Source organism: Acanthaster planci, linkage group LG03 (assembly GCF_054643075.1).
Source record: "Acanthaster planci isolate LZ-2023a linkage group LG03, COTS_SCS, whole genome shotgun sequence".
In the NCBI taxonomy this organism is placed as follows: Eukaryota; Metazoa; Echinodermata; class Asteroidea; order Valvatida; family Acanthasteridae; genus Acanthaster; species Acanthaster planci.
The window spans coordinates 14,833,196-14,856,797 of record NC_141779.1 but is presented as its reverse complement, the minus strand read 5'-3'; the positions used below and the strand labels follow the sequence as shown (position 1 = coordinate 14,856,797).

The window sequence follows — 23,602 nt, the reverse complement described above, 5'->3', positions numbered from 1 at the left end:
AGTCAAAGAACATCACCCAGACCCTACGAAGGAACGAGCTGCCTAGTTAGGGGTGCTCAATAAACATGTCTCGAAGAAGATGATTAATTGCAGGGTTAATAGAGATAAAAGATCCATCAGGAAAACCACCATGGATAGCCGCCTGAGCCGAACGGTAGTTCCCGTTTGTTGAAACGAAGAGGCCACACTGGAAGAGATGCATAAAGAACTCCATTACTAGGGAAAGAGTTGCTTCGGTTGGATTTGCGACATGCTCTTTACACCAGGAGTTGAAATGTCAAATGTGTGTCACAGATCTTTCTCATTGACAGGCGTCTACCTCTGGTAGTGTCTTGAGAAAGCCATGCTTGCTGAAATGATGTTGGACAATGTCCAAGACCTTAGGTGAAGGTGAAGAGAATCCAGAGGGAGATGGTGAGACTTGGGCTGAAACAGCAGGTCTTGGTGCTGGGGCAGCAACAGGGGAATATCGACCAGAAGCCTCATGACGCTAGGAAACCAAGGCTGTCTTGGCCAGTATGGTGCAATGAGAAGAATTTGGCAAGGTTTTTTCTCTATCTTTGACAGCACCCCTGGGATCAGCGAGATAAGGGGAAAGGCGTAAGCCAGGAGGCCTTTCCAAGAGATGCACAGAACATCAGTCACCCACACTAGAGGGTGCGGAAATCAGGTGCAAAACGTGGGGAGATGAGCGTTCAGATGAGACGCAAAGAGGTCTACGTGCAGCCTGTCAGTTGCTTGGAAGAGGAGACAGACAACTTATGGCTGAAGAGTCCACTCTGTCGGTTTAGCCCTGCCCCGAGAGAGAGCATCGGCCAGGTCGTTCTGTATCCCAGGAATGTGTTCAGCAAGCACCAGGACAGAATGACGAATGGACCATTGAAGCAGATCCCAGGCAAGAAGGCAGAGGGTAGGCAAGTGAGTGCCTCCTCCTTCTCTGACTGGACCAGAACTGTCTTGCCTGTCAGGAGCGGCTGGTAATGACGAAGAGCGTTGAAGATCGCATGGAGCTCAAGAACATTAATGTAGGAGTCCCACAAGGTTGGTTCCCATCGGCCAAAAATCTGATACGTTGGAAGGCTGGTGCCCCACCCATAGGTAGAAGCAACAGTTGTAAGTACCACGTCGTGACCCAGAGGGGCAAAAGGAGGGCCACTGGAGAGATTGGCTTTGGAAGACCACCATGTTAGTTGATGACTTAAAAAGGCCGGCACCGGAACGAGAAGGTCCAGAGAATCTGTGTGCGGTCTGAAGTGAGACAGGAGTTGGAGTCGAAAAGGTCTCTGTAGAGTTGGCACCAAGGGACAAGGTCAACAAAACTGGCCATGAGATCGAGAAGTTGGAGCCAAGCACGAATGCTTGTTGACGAACTTGAAACACGGCAACACACTTTATCAGATTGTCCATGAGGGCATCCTTAGAAACCACCTAGGGCGGATGAATCGATTCAGTGGCTTTAGATTGAGAATCGGTCTCCATTTCCCAGAGTCCTTCCTTGGGGTGAGGAAAAATGTGGACATGAAACCCATGTGGGCATGCAGTGCTGGGACTGCAATGATAGCCTGCTTCTCAAGGAGGTTCACAATTTCTGACTCTAAGGCCCCGTGCTTGGACTGATTGATGGGAACCTGAGTCGGCCGAAACACCATGTTGGACGGAGGGGTGCTCGTGGACTCTAGGCGGTAACCATGTAGTCGAGGACCCATCCGTCTGATGTTATTTCCCACCCCCCGAACCCTGCAAAAGATAGAAGACGGCCGCCAAAGGGATCGGGATTGACGACTGAGGAAAGGGCAGAATAGTCACCAACACCAACCCCAAGAAGACTGCGGGGGGCGGCGGGTGACACCATGCTAGGCTCTGGAGTAAACCGGAGCCAAAGTGCGTGACTGTTCCCAGGCGAGTTGCAAAGGCCGACAAGCATGTCTAGGAGTCCCTGTAGGACGACGCACCAAAGGAGCGGAGCATTGCGGAGGCCTTGGAGGAGCTGGACGAGAAACACAAGGACGAGAGTCAGAAGGCTGATGAAAGGAGATCTTCCGAGCATTGTCGATCCGCTTTACCTCACTTTCGAGAAGAGAAGTAAACAGGCCTGTAAAGATATCTTTAGCAAACAGGGGAAAACTCTGGAGGGTGGAATTAACTGACTTGTGGGGAATGTTCATAGCCAGAATAGCCGATTCCCTACGGGAGGCTATAGCACGAAGAGATACTCTGGCAAACTGCTCAAACTGCCCTGAAGCTCGGCCGGAGAATTGCCCCATCAGGCTTGAGGCAGAGAATAATTAAGCTCTGGATACGGATGCGTAGTGGCCAGAGGAGGCGGTGGATATTGGTGCACGAGTTCTGAGATGGACTCAGAAAGAGCACATAGCTTTTGGTCGGGGGAGCTAGAGCCTTTTGAGCTACGATGTTTCTTCTTGTAATGTGAAGAAGACAAACCCCTAGACAATTTGCATTTCTTCCCTAAGGAATTCCCTGATTCAGACCATTGGGAAGAGGGTTGGCCTGAAGGGGGATCTGGCTGTTTGTCTGCAGGAAGCGGGTCAGAAATAGCAGGAGGCCGAAAACCCCAATGGTGAAGCAGACCTAAAGGCTTCGGGGGCCCAGCAGTAGAAGGTGCTGGAGAGGCCACCGTGGAGTCCGACCCGGCTGCTGTAACCGATACCAAACCCTGGGCATATCAGGAGCAGGACAAGCCTGCTGATGTCATGATCACCATACCCAAACAAGAAGCTATTATCGAGGATTGGTGAAAGGGAAAATCCCAAGAAAGGCAAGCAGGCTAACCCTGATCAGCCGCAGCCAATGTATGCCCACTAAACGCGGTCCCTGTAGGAGTATAACAACCACTACACGAGCTACGTGACATGCAACATGGTGTGGATGGGGCCATCGCCAAACACCATGACTATCAGGAGGAGTCGTCTGGACTACAACGCAGCGAATAACTAGGGTACCACAGTGTACCATAACCTCCAAACTGAGCCAGTATAGGTGAACCGAACCAGCAGCACACTCCAGCTGTGGGCAGGTTTGGACACACTCCTGACTGTTGGGCTGAGGTGGAGACGGGCTAGTGGCCGTGAAAGACCTCAAAGGAAGCCTGTAAGCGAGCACTAGTGGCAGAGACAACCACAAATGTCATGACTGCCTACAAGACCCCACAATATGGCATTGCCGGACTGAATGGCAAACCAAAGTGAGTCACCCACACGGCCAGTAGAGGGGCGCAGAGTGAAGATGGCCCACAGGGAGCATCAATAACACTAAAATTGCCCGAGCTGCATTACCAGACCGGATGGTAAGCTGAGCCGCACCAGCAGAAATGCTGCTACACGACTATGAACCACAGGTAGTGCTCCCCCAGGCAGACTCTGCCACACCCCAGAAGGCGAGTAGGGGTGCATGGACAGGCCAAAATACTCGAAGAAGGCCTGTGGGCATGACAGCTGAATGACCAGATGTATCACCCCGTGCCAGGGGACCAGCTGTCAAACTGCTGCGAGTCTTGAAAGTACTTGAAGAGCAAACTTGCGTGCTCAACAGGTCAGTACTGGAGCAAATGAGGGTATTGCAGGGTCGTACCCCAGACAACCGAAAGGGAGGGAACAGTAAACCTATGCACTGTCCTATTCCCTAGGTTCGCAAGGATCGAAACCACCACACCACTGTCCTTACTAACCAAGCTATGCCAAGCCCACGAACAGGCGTACTACTCGAAGCAAGGTAAAAAGCAAACTCTCAATATCTCCCCCTAGAACTGGAATCTAACACACAGAAAGGGAGAAGCAATACTGAAAGAACAAAATAGGGAATGCCAAAATTTCCAGTGATTACAAAACAGAAATCAACAAGCAAGACAACTCACAGAATAATGAGACAACCGCTCTAAAAAATATTCTGATAATACACCCAACAAAAATATAAAAAAGACATGCCACAACTGGGCAAAACTAAACAGCAGGTATATACACGTACAGAAAAATGGAATAAGCAGAAAAAAAGAGACAAACGTACTCAATTTCATTCTGAAATCAACAAAAATATATATATAGAAGAAAACAAACAGCTCCATCAAGCGAGAACCTAGAAAAACAGAGATACAAAAACTAAGTCAGTCTGCCAACTTGTGCAAGACTGAGAAAAGAATGACAAAATACATATTTACATGGGAAAAAGGAACAGTCTTACCATTCACAAGAATGAGAAAGACCAAAGAAACAAGGTGATCCAGAAATCATGACACCGAAACACAAAGCAGCGAAGGAAAAACTCTCGAAAATTTCGGAGCCGGACCAAAACATGTCCAATAGTAATGGCACTAAGAAAAAGAGGAAGAACATGGCGGCCGATTCCACGGGAGACAAGCGAGTGAGGGCGCACGACAATTTAGCGAATGGAAGTAACGGACTAGGAAATAATGCATATGTACTGGTAATCTGCCTGGGTTGCAGGCAGTAGATTTGTTTGTTTACAAAATAAACAATCTCAATTGAATTCTATAAATATTATATGCCAGTTTTGTGTCATTTAAGATCCCTTCTTTCATGCAGTAACATTGGTTATTAAGTCAAAGGAATGCTAAATACTGGGGAAATAAGCATTTAAAAAAGAGACCAACTTCAAATGTAATTTTATCGAAACCTAGGTTTTATTCTCCAGTGAGAAATTTGCCTCTTCGTGAGAATGGTGACGACGTGTTGCAAACAAACTCTTCAAATCGGTTGCAGAGGGAAAAATAATGGATTCCCTCAAATGAATGTACAATGCTGTAGATGCTACTGAGATCTTGGATATTAAAGTGCTTTCAACTCAAATGAAAACTAAGCATTCAAGGAAAAAATTAACAGATGGAAAATTAAAAGATATCCTTCAACTGTAAAATGTAATTGTTAAAATGATCAGACAAATATCTCAACACCCACACAGTAAACAAGTAATTTAACACAACCATCTGCTAATTTGGGCATATGTCTTTTTCATTCAACCAGTAAGCTCACTAGGAACAAGTTATAATTGGGACTTCACTTTATAAGACAGACAATGACCTGTCACACAAATTTCACTTGCCCAGCCTTTGCTGTCCTGTTTCCTTCTCCTTTTTGATCCGATTGGCCGATCTCAGGCAAGTGTAAATAATGTTTAACCATACACCAGATGGTTGTCGGAACAGAAAGATGTGTTTGATGCACAATCAGGATTTCGACTTGACCCAGAATACATAAACAGTGTCGGTTAGGAATCTGGGACCTAGATATAAAGGAAATGCGGTGAAAGGGGTTCCAATACTGTAGCACTCCTCACCTTGAGGTGCCATGCAATCCTCGCAGCCCGTGGCCACCTTCAGCTTGCCAATGTATCCCCTGACCACTGCCTTCCCCACGGTCTCTCCGTACAGGGCATTAGCTGATATGCCTCTGGTGGTTGGAGTCATTTCCTCGTAGTTGTAGATGACCTCATGTGGGACGACAACACTTCCAGCCCTATGGGAGTGTTGCACACATTTAGCATGTCAAAGATGTGGCAGTGAAAGCCTTTCAAAAGTTGATGACTCTTTTCTTGAAAGCCACAATTTTCAATAAGAGCACCTAACAACTGTTGATGATTTTCCATAAGTAACAAACATGTCTGATATGAATAGCATAGTCTCTTAAGGAAAACAGCAATAAATGGTAAGACATGACAAATGTACAAAATGAATGTAGCGTTTACATTGTCCCTGTAATAAAATAAAAAGAAATATTGCATTTACATACTGAGAGCATTTCAGTGACAATCTGGTTTAAAATTTTTGGCAGCATGGCTGTAGACCTGAATTGTAGTCTAGTACAGAAAGAAACTTTCTGGAGAACTGTTCACCAATTCTAAGCCACGTACCTCAGGTCTTCCTGATTGATAACAACCTGAGAGAAGCCTGCCACGAACTTGTACTCGATTTCGACCTGTTCAATGGAAGTGGAAAAATAACACAAAGTCCTTGACTACAATTTCACCTTTTTAGCCCTATGGGTTACGCAGAGTAACAGTGAACTTATCTGTCACTATCATTTCAATAATAGGAATATCATTAAGAACGATTTCAATCAAAACAATGACATTCAGGAATTAATCAATACACCAAAATTGACACCCCCCCCAAAAGACTCAACTGAGTTGCTTTGTACAATTACTGACTCTTGGTTAGAAATCAGAAGGCTTTACATAAGAACTCCCCTGAAAAATCAAGCACTGTTCATTTCTACTCACTGACAGTTTGAATTCAGTGACGAGGGCAATGCATGCGTCAGAGAACTTGCTTATTCTAGGATCGCACACTGTACCATTGTAGATTGGGGCAATGACCGCTATCTCAAAGGAAACTTTCTTCTTGACAACTGAGGTAAAGAAATTTGAAAAACTAGAAAATTAACTTAATGAATAATCACCACTACATCCTCCTACAGTTTCTCAATTTCTGCACATAAAATAAACAACTTTTTTTAAAGACATCTGATATCCATTGTGGCTCAAACTGCCGATGAAATGAATGCTTTTTAAATTGGTCATTTAAAAAATTTTGAGATGTAAATGATGTTCTAACGTACCTGTCCAAATTGGAGAGACTGGGTATTCGTCATCAGGCACATTTGGTACACGTTCTGTCAAATTCAAATCGACAACAATTGCAAGTATCAGTTTCGCCTATTATGTTACACAGTTATACAGGCAGGAAATTTCAAAGACTACAGTTTTAAAAAAAAATGGCTTCAATAGAGCAGCTTTTACACAGTAACCTCAAAGTGGTTTTTCCACTTCCCTCAGAATGACTATGATGTGATTCACTATAATGCTGACGGCCCCAGATGTGGAACATTTAATAATGTAGCACACCTTTTTGAAATCTCTAGCCCTATACCAAGGCTGAAAGCTAGTGTTGACAAAAAACCCACAAAATTTGAGAAATTTCAAGACTTTCAAGTGGTTGTGGAAGCGGAACTTTTCAGATTGCTTGAAGATTTACTTCTGTTTAGACTGGAACACTTCTTGATGAGCAAGAGTCAATGGTGACATATCCGGGGGGGGGGAGTTGTCGGTGGAGGGGGGGGACACGTTGCCCTTTCATTCTTACGTGAAAGTGCCAACACTGTAGAAATAATCCAACCACTTGCACTTTCTGGGGGAGGTCAGGTTCCTTTAATTTTTTAGGACAAAACTTTAGAATATTGTTTTTAGACAAATTTCCATTTAGCCTCCTGGACTCAAAACCCAGAAATCCCACTGTGCCTTGCCAGATTTGGACCTCGAGGCTGAAGGGTCAGACATATTCTTACCTGAGCAGTCCTTAGCTCGCCAGCCATTAGCACATTCACAAGAACACGTAGCCTCGCGTCGTGTTCCGCCGTTCAGACACACAAATCCCAGGGGGCACACTGCAACAAAAATATGTCATAGGCAGAACGGAACTCAACCTAAAATAAGCACACATTCACCGCCATGACGGGCATGTCTGACTACCTAGCAGTTAGAGGTTTGGCTGGATCTGATGAAATTTGGTAAATTTAAAAATAAAAGGTTTACGTCTTCTTACAGGTTAAAATTTAATTTCAGGAACAGAGAGTGTGAACATAAAAGAATAGGACACAAGGTGAAAAAGATGACCGGAAAAAAATATGCATGTCGCTGGACGGCAGAATGTTATTGCCTCCACATCATTTGCTTCAAAATAATATACCAAATTCTAATGAATGAAGATGTATGGAATAATCTCATCCAAAAAGAAGGACTTGCTGTGGAATACAAAAACAAATGGAAGAGTAAGACGCTCACCGGCACACAATGGATCAGTGTGGAAATATGGACAATCGCAGACGCACATGAACTTGTTCTGATACGATCCTCCATTCTGGCATGGCTTACACTCTGTCGTGAAAATGATTGTTATAATATGGCCAGTGATATGAACATATCATATATACATAGATAATTGTAACACAGCGTTTAAGGGGGTCGCTGTTCATGACACAGATGTTCATCTTTTTATTGTGAGCTTACATGCCTCAACATTGAAAGCTAAACAACCAATTTTAAGTTGTACGTTCTGTTCTCTACTTGTGCTCTTGGACAGTTTGAAATAACCTCAAATATATGCATTTCTCAGCTTTAATCATCGGCCATCAAAATTGGGGGATGAATTAAATTGGTAATTCTCTCACTAAAGAAGGGGGCTACATTAAACTCCCTCTACTGCTCTCCGGGATTTATCCCCTGTACATCTTGCTATGTAACGATGCTCTGGTACCTGTGCACGTCTTTCCAGTGAACGGTGACGGGCATGTGCAGTTGCAAGAGACCTCAGAGAATTCTCCGCCATTCTGGCACTCTGCCTGTCCTCCACATGCTATGTTTGAAAGCAAACACATGAACAAATGCCGATCGACAGTTTTCAACAAGGACTACGCAGACTGGGTCAAGCTCTTATAGCAAAAGAGATATTACATTAAGGTACACTCTTCTATAAGATACAAACACCAAACCAGATGGAGTATATTCTCATGTGTTATTAAAGTTCTTGGCTAGAATGTAAAACTGTGCTTTCTTGATGTCGTTATCTCAGTGTGAAGTGTGTCTGCTCATTATAAGTGTGTTTATATGTCTTGACATTCCACACTCTTTTCTCTTTGCTCCAATTCCCCCTGAATTGACATGTATAGTTGGTTGAGAGGATAAATGACATCACTCACACTGTACCCATAACTATAACTTTCAACTACTCCACCGCTGCCAAACGAAAACTTGAAATCAGAAATGCATTCTCGGTGGCTGGACTGGAAGTTCCAACATTGCCACGTATCTAGTTTCTGCTGAAGCTGTTCCTACAGTACGATACTGACCTGCACAGACGGGTGGGAGATAAGCCCCGGGGCAGTCACAGAGGCAGGTGTCGGGGTCTTGATCGGTTCCCCCGTGGGCACAAGGTATACACTCTAGGGGAACACAGAGGGAGAGTATTGGTGAGTTAGGCAGTCGGCAGTATCTGTTACACACCATTGGCACAGTGGTACTTTTCTCACCTTCTGCTTCTCTGACCCAGGTTCTAATCCCACCTAAGTCATTGTGTGGATTGGGCTCTCAGTCTTTACAATCTGTCTGGGGTTTTCCTCCCACCATTAAACCTGAACATTTCAACACCATCTTCTCTCTAAAGGTTTCGTCAGGCTTGAGTGCTACAGAGCCTAGAGTGTTTGAGAGGATGTTTCATCACCAGAAACAAATGATGAATGACTTCTCTTTTACGTCATATTTCAGCAAAGTTCTACTTCCATACTGACAACTTTCGAGTATTGAGAATCACAACAAGACCTTGTACAGAATATATGCACGTCTATGTTATGTATAATTTACTATGATATAAGCAATGAGTGCTATTAGACAGGTGTCACTTTGCACATTAATAAAGAAGAAATCAATCTGGCTTTCATTGTAAAGTAATATTCTAGTATGAATAAAGCTGCAAAATAAACTGAAAATGCTGAATGTTAACGATGAGATTCAATAATAAATTCGGAAAAAAGTGCAGCTTATTTCAAGAAAAGCTTTTGCAACTCCTACATTTACATGGTAAAATGAAAAGATTTTTTTGCGATTCCTTTATAATTAAATGACCACTGCATGAACTGTATTTCAGATTTCCCAGAACCGATTACTTTTGCAGTCACCTGAGCAGGTTGGTCCAGTCCAAGGAGGCGGGCAGTTACATCGGCAGGCCGCCTCCTCAAATTGCCCAGCATTATCACACTTGATGTCTGGCGGGCAAACTGATACACAAAAACAAGGAAGAATGCTCAGTTATGTATGCACAGTAACAAGATATTAAGACATCTGCAAGTATACTTTGCAGTTCGATACCATCATCTGTCAACAATGTTTATCATTACTGAAACAACTGAACTTCACCTTACTCAAATTCACAAAGGGCAGGAACCAGCCCTGAAACTTCCCAGGTGAAAGAGTGACAGTTTCACACCGTCAGTTTTCTGATTGTTGATAGGTTTTTCAGTATAGACCCTGATATCAACTTTGATATTCCAGACAGTACCTGTGAACTTTGTTGACAATTTCCATATGAGCACGGATATCAAATTGGTACATTTCAATGCTAGTAGCCTACGAAAAAACATATCGAGTATTGCTCAGTACCTTAACCTTCTACAAAAGGACTTTACAGCTATTGGAATATCAGAAATTTGGTTAAATGATGTACATGACCCTTTAGTACGAATCCCAAATTATACCACTGAAGGGAGCTGTAGGCAAAGTAAGCAAGGTGGAGGGGTTGTGCTTTATATATGAGAAGACCTGGTATATAAAACTCCCAATGACTTAATGAATACTAATTGTGATATCCAATTGTGATTCTCTCAAATCATTACCTTCTTTATCTGTGTTTGTTAGAAAACTAAAAACCCAGTTGCTCGGCTCATTCCTAAATCATATTTATTTGTGCTCTATTATTGCGGCATTGTTTCACAAGGGTTTGTTTTGTCTTGTTTGTCATTTGTCTGTCCCCTGTTAGATTGTACGGTTGTTTTTGTCTGTCTATAGGTTGGGGTACAAAGGCATTCCTGCATAACCTTAAACCTAAATGTTGTCATCTAATTTATCAAATGTATAATCCTATTTCATGTAATGTTACTCAATTTAATGACCAGGTATATTCAGTACTTAAGTAATGTAACATATTTGGTTACATTGTAAAGAATGGTAGCATTGAAATAAATGTTTCATCATCATCACACTGTACGTCACGCCAAGCATTGGAAGAAAAGTTGCACAAATTTCTACAACTGGTAAAAGTTTCAGTCATTACCATCGCAGAGAACGCCCATGTAGGAATTGAAGCAATCGCAGACGCAAGTGTCTTTATCCTGGTTCCCACCATTCACGCATTCCTTGCATTCTAAGAGACATAAGAACAAAAGGATGCAAGTAGGTACACGTGTAGTGATTTTATAATGTGCAAAAATGCTGTAATGTCTTTCTGGATTATTGCTTCTCATTTTGTTTAAGATAATTGCTTTTCATGAATTGTTCCGAGAATTTCTGTCGTAATTTCACAATGCTGCACAAATTTTTAGTGATTTAGTATATGACACAGTCGTATGCCCTTTTCACAGAGCATTGAAACATTGAAAAGCTTGAGAATTTTCTCATACTTGAGAAATCTTACAAAATGCCATCGTGTGGAAGGACACCAATGTTTGAGAGTGACTAGAGTGTCCTGGCAATTTTTCTCAATCCCAGAGATATTTTTAAGGTCCGGACCTTTGACAAAAATCATCCGCTAGGGGAGGATTTCTCGTGGTACCCTTGACAAACAATCGTGCGAAAGAATGTAACGTTAAATGTACGGTATTGCACCCAATAATCTATGCCTGAACATGTGTGAATATTGTGGCATGCAATCTTGGCACTGATCACCATTGCTGCAGCCCACAATCTCTGCACCGATCTCGCAACACACACATTGCTACAACTTTATTATTGAATTTGTTAGCATTAATTGGACTGATACAACATCCGGCGCCTTGCACGGTGCTTGGTAAAGTTGCACAGCATGAAGAGCCCTCAACATAAGTTGAGAAGAGATTTCAATGTAAATTGCTGTATTGAAATTACAGAAAAAGAAAAACTCGAAGTGGTTGGAAAGAAAAGAGGCATGAGACAACAGGAAATAATATACAAGATTAGAAACTTTATCAGACGAAAACCTCAATATAATTTAAACGGGAAAGAAAAAATTGCCAAATCACGTTGAAAAACAACCACAAAGCGACATGTCGTATTTACATCCAATGAGGTATGAATAAATTTATGATTCAACTATCGGTTTTTGCAGACGGAAATGCAGCTAGTCTACCCACCTGAACACAAAAGGCCAGCATACACTTCTGGACACTGACATGCACAGGTGTCAGGATCTTGTGAATGACCGCCATTCTGACAAGGTTCACAAGCTACAGTAAAACAACAACAAACACACACTAACAGTGAATTCTCAATAAAATTTGCTTCCAGTTGAACATAAAGATGCACTCAAAACATAAGAGAGAAACACACTTCTGAGGTGGACTGTGGGCTTGGTGGTTAGGGTTTGTGTCTCTCCACCCAGGGTAAAAATCTGGTACCGGACTAGACCACCCCTTTGACCAAGGAGAGTGGTGATCTGATTGGAGGGTGGCATGTGTTTTAGTTACCCATGTATGCAGTGAATGGGTCCAGCTACAATGGTTTATACACAGGGGGGGAGACCCTACGGACTGAACGGCAACTATTTCAAGGATTGGTCTCATCAATCATTGCATGCTAATGAAACCAAATATCACTTGACAAGTTAGCCTGATGGGCCAAATTAGCTCGTGACATATTTTAACTTCCAATGTTTCTGGGCGGTCCTTAGGTTTGAGTACCCTTGGAAATCATACCCTCCAAAAACACACATTCTTTACGTGACACTGATGAAAAATTCATTAAAGAAGTAGCCAAAACTTCTAGTGATTTGCATAAATAACAGTTTCCCTGATTAATGGAATATCTTTATGTTCATTTCAGCAACATGAAAACAGTACAAGTCGGGATACTATTTCTTTTGAAAACTAAGCCAGAGTGAATATTGAATAACTTTCCAATGAAGATCTGGCATGAGGTTCTAACTACATGTAGGGGAAGGAAAAATAAAACTGCGAAGAGATGGACGACGAGGCGGAAGCTTTGACGTTTTCAGCAGTATTAATGTTGGATGAAAGGCTCGACTGTTGGATGAAAGGCTTGAATGTGTGTCATTTTGGCATGCACGTGACGGGCTGCATTTCATGAGGTTTAGCTATTTAAGCTTTGGAAAGTATCTTTCCACCACATGAAAACAGAATTTCCTTGGCATGACATGAAATCCTTCTCTTTTCAAGACGACAGCCGGTAAAGGCCGGTCACAGCCAAACCTGAGAAGGGAAATCACACAGAAGTGAAAGTCACCTCGATGGGCATGGTTGAGATCCTTAGTTATGACAACTAATGAGTTAAAAATGTAGAAGGCACAACTGATGATACCACCAAGTATCAAAGATACAAGAAGTCACAACAAAAATATCATGGGCAATACTCCCCCAAGTTCAGTTCACAATTCAGATAAATGCAACTGAGACTATTTGTCAGTTGGGAACTTCTTATTGGTATTATTTCACGACATCAACTTTGTTTCACCTGAATTGCTAATAATGAAACTGTGTGTGAAATTCATCACGGTTGATTGTTTCCCGTAATTTCTACTCCAGACCAAACATGCTGTATTTTTGAAAAGGGGAGTATGGTATAAAAAAGAAACCTTACAATATCCCAAACTCATTGTCAAAGCCATATCTGTGACAGTGCTGAGAAAAATATTCGGGCAGGCATTCTGTGGACGCTTTTACTGACATTAGCTAATAAATAACATTTGCTGACCAAACAAATAAATAATACTCAATAACAGCAAAGGGGAACATGACTAAATCGAGAAATGATACTCAGAAAAGGGGTGAAACTCTGCAACTGCACACACTCTATATTATTCTGTCTAAAATGGGCTGAACTTCAGAAAACGACGAAGTGAAAACCACTCTCTGTGATTAGATCTGACTACCTTCCTCACTCATTTCAATTTGCATGGAAACTAGGCTTCACACACATGAATTTGGTTCAATGAAAGGTCTATAACTAAAATACAAACTGAAAAGAGCTTTTCTTTGGTACAAGAAAAGTGACTACCTAGGCAGCACGGGGTTATTTTTACTCATGTCTACACGCAACCGATCCCCAGTGAATTAAGTGTGATTAACTTTTCATAAATCTGGGAAGATTTGACAGCCAATATCTGAAGACTGCAGCTGAGGTAGTCTACTCCTCCCAACAAAAAGACATGATTGCCGGTACAATGAACTTGTTCACCCATCAAACAAAAATTTTTTGTATTGGTTATTAAAAATGCTAGATTTCGTTTGCGACTTAACTTCAAGCATTTCCTTGAATATTCTCTCTGCAGTTTTATCCGTCTTTTGATGAAAGTACAGCAAGAATGTCATTTCCCACTTTTGAATGGATTTATTCCTTGGAGATTTGACACCACACTTGAAAATTGAGACAACCATCCATCCCTTAAAACACAAATTTACTTGTCTCAGAAAATAGGAGATGCATTTATAAGCAGTTAGTGTGGAAAACAAGTGACCGTGTGATATTTTGAGTTGGTTTTATCCTCATTCTTGATTCACAAAAAATGCAGTAACTGATGTACATAATTTCATGTAAGCCTAACGACTACTATGCAGTAATGAACCCAAACTGTCGTTTTTCAACTAAAATTCCCAAAACTTTGACACAGTCATCAGTACAAGGAGGCACGGGACAAAAAATAATCATAATAAACGAAAAGGCATGCAGTTGTAAAATGAGACAATCCTACCCGTGCAGGTTTTGCCCGTGTAAGGTGACGGGCATGAGCAATTGCAGAAAGATTCCAGAAACGTTCCTCCATTTTGGCAAGTTTCCTCATCGCCACACTCTGAAAAAAAAATGCCACAACCACCTCCAGTTTTCATAAACTGTGACACAAATTTCTAATTTCACATTTGGGAATGCTTTATCTTGATGGTAGTACATAGCGCTTGTTTTTCTTAATAAGTTGATTGAGCTTACTTCATAATAATCAAGGCTGAACCCGAGACATGATTTAATTCACATCAGTAATTCTTTTTTATCAAATAATACCAAATAATTTTTTCATGAACTTACAAATAATTTAACAGTCCAATTTTCCAAATATCATTTGCAATTTGACAGTAGGAAGACCATAATGCACAATGAAAAGGACGGAGTTTTCAGCCAACAATCATTTAAGCAATTAACCCTTTATTCTTACTATCCGAAGTGAACCAGAAAACAAAATATTTCATGTAATTGTGGGCAAATTTTGAACAGTTTTTAGCACATCAAATAATTATCAACAGAAATCACTAATAAGCAAGGCACTTTGGATATGTTCAGGTAATGGCCTGTTGAAATGTCAGAAACAAGACGGAGAGAAAAAAAATTAATTTGTCTTCCACGTATTTGTAAAGTTAAGTGGAATATTCAATATAACAAAAACTAATTCCAATCAATCAATTTGTTCAGTGTGAGAATGTCATGCACTACCTGGTACAGTGATTGCAAAGCTACAGTTGGCCTTGTTGTCACTGTCGTCGGCAGCCCTGCACGTCACCACTGTGATGCCGATTGGAAACGCGTCTCCTGAGCTCACAAGTCTGCCCAAATCATCACTGCACGTGACGGTGAGCAGGCCGTCTACTGTGTCATTAGCTGTGGGCAGGGTAGGCCAGTCCACGGAGGTGGATGTCTCTCCTGGACCTGCAGCTTGGATGATGTCCTTTGGACAAGTCATCTCTGGAGCTTCACTGTCTGTGAGAGAAAGATTATTAACCAGAGTTTGGTTTTCCAAAACTTTCTGTATCGTTTTTATGTTGACTAGATCAACAAGATTATCTGCCAGACTGAGCTATCTGCTTTTATGTGAGCAGATCAGTTTTTCATCACTCAATAAGAAGAATTCTAGCTCGGCTGGAATGAGATGAAATAAAATCAATATGATTCCCAGAATTCTAAACAAAAGGTTTAACAAAGAATAAACCATACAGACCTACCATAATTAGCCTATTTGAGGCGTGGAAGACACAGCAGGAGGGCACTATTTAGTTTGGGTAAAATCTGTTGTGTTTACTCCAAAGTTAAATACCCACTTCAAATAGCACCCTCCTAATGCACCCTCCATGCTTCACAAAGGCTAATGATTCCCTGCTGTTTACACATGGGCTTTCCTATGGTTGTGATCATGGGGTTTGATCCTTTAAGCAACCATAAGAAAGCACTGCTGTAAACAAAGTGTGACATCATTATGTTTCAGGTCCATTAATCTAGCAATCAATCAAAGAATCAGTTTATGTCAGACACTCAACTTCATATTGATTACAAATCAAACAAATCTAATGTCATGCCGTCAACTCAAATATAAAATGTACAGTCTTACCGGTTACAGTGACCACAAAGCTGCATCTGTCCTGGTTACCGCTGCTATCGGCAGCTTCACACTTCACCGTCGTCGCACCAACTGGAAACTCATCTCCAGAACTGACAAGTCTGCCTGTATCATCCTTGCATGTGACAGGGAGTGGCCCATCTACTGTGTCATTGGCAGATGGAACTGTGGGCCAGTGGATGGTACCAACAGCTGAGCCCGAATCAACATTGCTGGACATGTTTCCTGGGCAAGTCATGACTGGGGCTTCGTTGTCTGTCCAAGATGTAAAGTTGAAAACCTCAAAACATAAAATGTGAACTTTCATCCGCGGGCTGCAACATTTTGTTTGGTCTGGTCACTACAGTCATCTCGATTTCAGATACCGTCTTTGTTATATGGTAAAATTCACACTAATTATAAATCCAACATTACTGAAACATAATTTCAGTGAGGAAACTTTTAGTAAAGGAACTAAAATAATGGATTATTTTTCTCTTAGATTTTTTTGTACAGGAAGAAAAGTACAGCAGGGAGATCTGCATAATCTGTATATCTTGAATCTGTGATCTCTATGAGAATAAACATGGTCTCTTCAATGAAATGGTTTGCACAAGAACTATAATTCAATTACTCAGTGGAAGTTGTTCTAGATCAACAATGTCATCATATTTGGGCTTTTAGATTCATGACCGATTGGGGTTTCTGGCCTGTGTTAAATCTGTTCATCTAGAGAGAAATAATCATTCTTTACAACCTATGCTTTACAACTGTTTTATGTTCAAATGCTCTAAGGGAAAATAGCTGATTCAGACAGGAAAAACTGGAGACTGGCAATAAGAAAAACCAAAGCTTCAATCTCACCCTTTATTTTAATGAAAAAAGTGCAGTTCCCTTCATTTTGTGAAGAATCAACAGCTAGGCAAGTGATTGTTGTGTCACCGGCAGGAAATCGTCCACCTGACTCGATTGTCTTGCCGCTCTTGTCCACACAGGTGACATTTGGAACCAGACCGTCTACATTATCCTCGGCCGATGGGGAAGGGGACCAGTCTACAGCTGCATCGGCCTTTCCTGGCTCCACGTTCTGTGTGCTGCTGTTTGGGCACGTAACCACTGGGTCCTCATTATCTGAAAGTGACAAAATAAATTCAATGGGCCTGTGCTTCTTCAATATGAATGGCTAGTAGATCATTAACCACTTATCGATGATATGGGCCCCAAGAGGAACCAAGAGAGGGCAGAATTTTCCTAGCAAAAGAGGATCCTTGGTTGGGAACTGCACTTTGCTGGTTCACAAATGACTATAAAATACATCCGTTACGCTTGCTTTGCTATCGTCCCGACCAACATGGCTCGTTTCAACTGATGAGGGGGTGCTTCTGCCCAAAGCAGACAACTCCCAAAGGAACTTGCCCCAGATGAGGTATATTTTGCGCCAAATGCTGACTTTTTAAAAGGACAAGATGCTAAAGTTAAAGTCCTTTACCAAGTAGGACTCTACGAAATGCTGCCCTCCATTGGTAGCCGTTTGTTCAGGATCTCTGCCACATTTCTTACCACATGGTAACTTTTTTGAAACACAGACAGACGGTGTTAAACGGAGCATTTTACAACAAAAAGCCTGGCAGTGGCCCACGGCCACTTGAGGGCACCACACAGGCTCAACTTCCATGGACCAGTCTAAGCCTGTGCTTCAGTATGGGGAGGAGTGTTGACATCATCCAGTCAGTCCATGTAGAATTCACCACACTGTTGTTGAATGCCCTCGTTGTTACAACCCAGGGAATTCCTGCGTGTTTACATGTCATCTGGCGTGAAGCCGTTACCATGCCGAGCAATTTATTTGTTTCAGAAAGTATGTGACTTATAGCTAGCTGGCACACTGCAACCGATGACCATGCCAAACTGTAAACAATGAGGATGGCTATGATGATAAACCTCACTATTTGAATATTTCCAAATAGGTCGTTTGGGAGACATTTTGTGGTAAATTTTTCAACAATAGGGAGACATCGGTCATTAGGGAGACATTTGAATGTCTCCCTCATGCTCCAACTACCAAAAGGAGGAAAATTTTTATGGTCCACATTTTGAGAGATGATAGATTAGGGTCATAAAGGAAAACATGCAAAGTTTGGTTAAGATCGGATTAGGGAATACTGAATTATGGGACGGTAAAGTTTGAAAAATTTTGTGCACGTTCCTATGGGAATGTCTCCCAAGTGACCCATTTGCGGTAATTATAATGTCTGTAAGCGTGATTGCCAAAAGCTGGTCAACCAATGGAAATGGGAATATGGCTGTTACTGCAGAAGTTAATGCACAAGCCAAACATATCAAATGGTGCAGAGTGACTGAAGTGACGCGCTACACTCTACGGGCACGGATCGGCATGCTACCTTTCACTGTGATTGCAAAATCACATCTTCCCTTGTTACCACTGTCGTCAGTCGCTTCGCAAGTCACCACCGTGACACCGACGGGAAACTCATCACCCGAACTGACAGGATCGCCCGAATCATTCTCGCAGGTGACAGTGAGAAAACCGTCCACGGTGTCGCTGGCCAAGGGCAGGGTGGGCCAGACTACCACACCAGCAGATGATCCCGGGTCCAAATCCTGCGAGACGTTTCGAGGGCAGGTCATTACCGGGCCTTCGTTGTCTGCACAGGAAGAAATTCCAGGTTATTGATGCTATCAAAAGAGACAGCTGAATGATACTCTCATCCCAAGCTTAAATCACTACTGAAAATGTTGTGCCCGTATAAACTTAAGCCACTGAGAAATGCTGAAACTGGGACAATTCCATGCTTCATTTACTCTAAGAGTATCAGTTATTAGAATAACCAAAGGTAACTCTGTCGAAAATAGTACAGCTGGTATTTGAATTTGCCCATTGTTGGGACAGTAAGCTTGGCATGACACACTGTCAGTGCATATGCATTAATTTACGAAGAGTGTTCACTGCAAACAGATGTTCATTCAGGGAACAAGTGGATAGCCCTACTGAAGGCTCCGAGCTTACTTGCAGCCAACCATCCACCGATATGTCTGGCTTCCTGTCATTTTGTTGAAGCTGATAAAAATGAAACAATCTGTGCTGGAACAACCGTACCTATCACAGTGATGGTGAAGCGACAGCTGGCCTCATTCCCACTGCTATCTGAGGCTTTGCAAGTCACCACGGTAACACCGACAGCAAACGGGTCTCCTGAACTGACAAGTTTGCCCAAGCTGTCGAAGCACGAAACAGCAACTGGACCATCTACGGTATCATTAGCGAAGGGCACAGAGGGCCAATGTATGATACCGATGGCCAATCCTGGTGAGACATTCTCGGTGATGTTACTGATCAAGCATGTGAAAACTGGAGATTCATTATCTAGGAGGAAAGCAGATGAATACAGACATGCTTCGTACATGTCTTTCAAGAGAGTCAATCTTTGTGATTGACAACTGTAAATTCAATTATTCAAACCCACATCTTGCCATGTCTCCACAGTTTTTTTCTTTATCAAATACGCTGTCGTAAAAAATGCTGCATCTTTGAAAACACTCTCTATAAGGCTAATGCCCATTAAAAATGGGGGTAATTTTCAAGAGAAAGAGTAATTTGGCAAAGCAATGTTCCTGATGGTCACGCACAATGCTCGATCAAAATCCACTTGACCATTCATAGATGCAAACATCAGGGGCAGATTCAGGGGGCATTAGGGGTGCAACCCCCCTTCCTTTTTTCACCAAAAAATAAATAAAAAAGAGAAGATACAGATGCAGGGGAGGGGAAGAAAGAATGGAGTGGACCCCTGCTCCATAAATGTGGCAACGGCGTAAAAACAACAGTTCTGCTTCCGGTCACCCAACCTCCCTAATTTTACAGCAGCAACACTCAATATTTTAGTTCAACGCCCCCCCCGAAAATCCTGGATCCACACCCCCTTACGAAAATCCTGGATCTGCCCCCTAAATATTTACCAGAAATAGAGAACTATACTTTTGAAACCCACTGTCAGATCATTCGTGGAGAAAAACCTAAGTTTGTGAAATACTAAACTGAAGACTGTACACCATAATTAAGAAACGTTTGACAAAAAAGTGCGCTGACAACTTAGTGTCAAGCTGTTGTGCTGTGATTGATAAGAGATTCAAATATTTTGTAAACATGACAACGGTTTGGGTTCAGACCTCTTCTGTGTACTTGCCAACGACTGTGATGACAAAACTGCAGTTTCCTTCATTCCGTGCTGAATCGACAGCAAGGCAGGTGATCTTCGTTTTCCCAACGGGAAACCTTCCGCCCGACTCAACCAGTTTGCCATCTTCGGCCTTGCAAGTTAAATTAGGTACCAGACCATCCACAACATCTTCGGCTGATGGAGACGGGGACCAGTCTACTGCTGCACTAGCTCGTCCTGGTTCTACATTCTGCCTGCTGTCCTTTGGGCATGTGACAACAGGCCCTTCAACATCTGAAAAATACAAAGTTCACTCAAGACACCTGTTACAGGAAGTTTGCAATTTTTGCTTTTTTTTTTCCACTGAAAGCATTCAAACAAAACATGTGATGAAACTTGGTGTGGATGCTGAAAACCAAGTTGCATTAAGCAGTCAAAAAACATGTTTCTATTTTTCACATGTTTCTTGTCGGTGAATTCCTATTTCCTATGAAATGTTACATGAATAAGAACTGCACCAGATGATGAGGAACTCCAATTAAACAAAGTGACAGAAACACATCATTTTGTGAAAGACTGCCAAAATGCACCCCAGCTGTCAACGGGCAGCATGCATGACCCTAATGGTATAAGGATAACGGCGATGGTAGTAGCAATCGTGATTTGGTTATATGGCTAAGTTCATGGTTATGAATATATTTTATGACAGGCAAACTCCGTGTGAAAAAAATGGGCATCTGTTCAGCGATATAAGATACAGATGACAAGATGCTGCAAAACCAGTCATAAAAAATGAATGCCATGAAGCAATTTCACCAACGGGAGCTGTGTCTCTACCTTTCAAATTTATCGTAAAGCTGCAATTGGCCTCGTTACCGCTCCCATCGATAGCTTTGCATGTCACTATTGTAGCCCCTACTGAAAACGTGTCTCCAGATTTCACGACTATGCCCGAATCATCCGTGCACGTGACGGCCAGGGATCCATCTACCGTGTCATTGGCTGAGGGCTGGGTGGGCCAGTGGACGGTACCAACATCTGAACCCGCATCTAAATCTTGAAAAATGTTTTCTGGGCAGGCTATGAATGGGTCTTCATTGTCTGCAAAAAAAAAAAAAGCAGTTACTCACATGTTAATGCTTGAAAATAGTATTGTTCAAACATTACCGTGTATTATCTTTGACAGATCAAATAGATTTCTTCAATGAAATCAATCATATCAATTCAATATCATGACCGTCTAAAACAGCTACCGTTAGCATCATCTGCTGGGCTTCACTTCTATATCTTAACGTCATCAGGGCCACTCCATGAATTTGGGGTCCAATTTTTTTGTGCATCTCAGTCACATCTGACATATGATTTTGGAAGCTCAGAATACATTCTTTAATTTCCAAAAGTGATTACGAAATGCACTTGCCAAATAAACAATAACAGTTTGAAATCAAGTTTAATTAATGATGTTTCCATGCCAAAGTACATAGGATGGTTAAAACAGGGACACAAAAATGTCACACCTGTGGACCCTTATTTATAAAATGACCCGTCCGTGAGTGATGTATTCAATCAATGGAAATCAAAGTTTCAAGCATCTCATCAAAGTTAATCGATATATTCATATCGATCAAATCTGTGACTCTAATTCAAGCAAGAAAAGAAACAAGAAATTCTTGAATCAAACAAATCAAAGCAATCAAATTTAATAACCAACTGATATCATTCCACTCTTATCAGCAAATAAAAATTTCAAACATTCAAATCAACCAAATCAGTTATCTTTACCAATCACAGTGATCAAAAAACTACAGGTGCCTTCGTTATGACTGGTATCTGAAGCCGTGCACGTCACCATTGTGACATCAACTGGAAATTCATCGCCTGAACTGACAAGTCCGCCAGACCCATCGCTACACGTGACAGCAAGCAGCCCATCTACGGTGTCATTGGCTTGGGGCATGATGGGCCAGTCTACAGTAGCAACCGCTTTCCCTGCATCTACATTGCGGACGATGTCATCTGGACAAGTCATTATCGGAGCCTCATTATCTGTGAAAGACGCAAGTCTTTTATTTATTCAGACACAAGCATTGGTATTTAGGCATTTTCACTGACAAAAGGAAGCAAACTGACAATTTATGAACTAGATACTTTGACTTAACTGAAGTAAAAATAATTACACAAACAAAATTTCCAAAAACATGAAAGAGTCAAGTCATAAGGCAAATGCAGTATTTGGCTGCATTGGGAATATGATACAACTTTTTATAATTGTAAAGATATTACCTTATAAAATGAGCTTTTATCACCCAAGCTTTTTTTTTTTAAGTATTGGTAAATAGAACAACGCACTGACTCAGAGAGGGGAGAACATGTTTTCAATAATGAAAACAATACTCGGGTACAGGGCAGGCCCGTCACGAAAGGGGAACCTGAATTGGTCACCCTCCACTCCCCGGGGGAGCAGCTACCTGTCCCCCCACACCATCAGCAATAGGCATCAAAATTATCCATTGTTCTCATGGTGTACCCTTCTAGCCGATACTGTGGCCCCCTAACTACCTAAGCTGGTGATGGCTGGCTAGCGCCCGGGCTGACATGGCATGGGGGCGAGGAGATTGAGGAGGTCAGCAGTACAAGTGGGTAGAGGGAGTTTCGTTTTTAAAATCAAGCAACTGAGGACATTGAGGGAAGGGGACGGATTGGACAGACAGAGAACGGAGAAGACAGAGAACATTAGGAAAACTGCAGCCACAAGATTGGTGTCGATATGAAGTTTCTCGAAACATTGTGTGTACAAATTTGCTCAAAAGGAACATAGCACCTACCTAGGATAATAATAAGGAAGCTGCAGTTGCCTTTATTCCCGACGGAATCCATTGCCGAGCATGTGACCATGGTGTTACCAGCAGGGAATCGGTTGCCGGACTCAGCAGCCTTGCCGCCCTCATCTGTACACACGACAGTGGGTACCGGACCTTCCACCGCATCCTCGGCTGACGGCAACGGGGACCATTTCACTGCTGCGTCTGCCTTCCCGGTTTCCACGTTCTGCGTGACACTGCTCGGGCACGTGACAATCGGTCCTTCGTTATCTGGGAAAACGTAAAATCGGCTCACGAACTACGTCTGTCAGTAACTACAGCTCACGTCTTGCATACGAAATTGGACATGCATAATTTCTACCGCTTAGCACACAGCACATCACAAGAAATGGGAGGTAGGGTCAGTGAAAGGTGCAAGCAGTGATAAATGAGATGATATTAAAAGGGGAAAGGAAAATAAGGAAATCATGATAAAAACTGATTATCTAAATTAAACAATGGCTTATGCAAGTTTCTGC

At 42.2% G+C, this 23,602-nt stretch overlaps 1 protein-coding gene across 5 annotated transcripts in view; it reads right to left on the bottom strand.

Moving 5' to 3' along the window:
* The window catches only part of LOC110991112 (hyalin-like), a 41,764-nt gene that overhangs the window by 8,865 nt on the left and 9,297 nt on the right, over positions 1–23,602 (bottom strand). For 2 of the 5 annotated variants that reach the window (XM_022256288.2, XM_022256289.2), the window contains 21 exons: positions 23,088–23,354; positions 22,045–22,308; positions 21,100–21,363; positions 20,290–20,556; positions 19,203–19,469; positions 18,487–18,750; positions 16,949–17,215; positions 16,097–16,360; positions 15,208–15,471; positions 14,477–14,575; positions 11,904–11,996; positions 10,850–10,939; positions 9,699–9,797; positions 8,874–8,966; positions 8,282–8,380; positions 7,810–7,902; positions 7,314–7,412; positions 6,588–6,641; positions 6,250–6,377; positions 5,881–5,945; positions 5,308–5,486 (listed from right to left, as the gene is read on the bottom strand). In XM_022256288.2, the coding sequence (XP_022111980.2) occupies positions 5,308–5,486; positions 5,881–5,945; positions 6,250–6,377; positions 6,588–6,641; positions 7,314–7,412; positions 7,810–7,902; positions 8,282–8,380; positions 8,874–8,966; positions 9,699–9,797; positions 10,850–10,939; positions 11,904–11,996; positions 14,477–14,575; positions 15,208–15,471; positions 16,097–16,360; positions 16,949–17,215; positions 18,487–18,750; positions 19,203–19,469; positions 20,290–20,556; positions 21,100–21,363; positions 22,045–22,308; positions 23,088–23,354 (3,579 nt within the window). The remainder of the gene's footprint in view (positions 1–5,307; positions 5,487–5,880; positions 5,946–6,249; positions 6,378–6,587; positions 6,642–7,313; positions 7,413–7,809; positions 7,903–8,281; positions 8,381–8,873; positions 8,967–9,698; positions 9,798–10,849; positions 10,940–11,903; positions 11,997–14,476; positions 14,576–15,207; positions 15,472–16,096; positions 16,361–16,948; positions 17,216–18,486; positions 18,751–19,202; positions 19,470–20,289; positions 20,557–21,099; positions 21,364–22,044; positions 22,309–23,087; positions 23,355–23,602) is intronic. The other 3 variants (XM_022256290.2, XM_022256291.2, XM_087134865.1) reach the window with 3 other exon arrangements.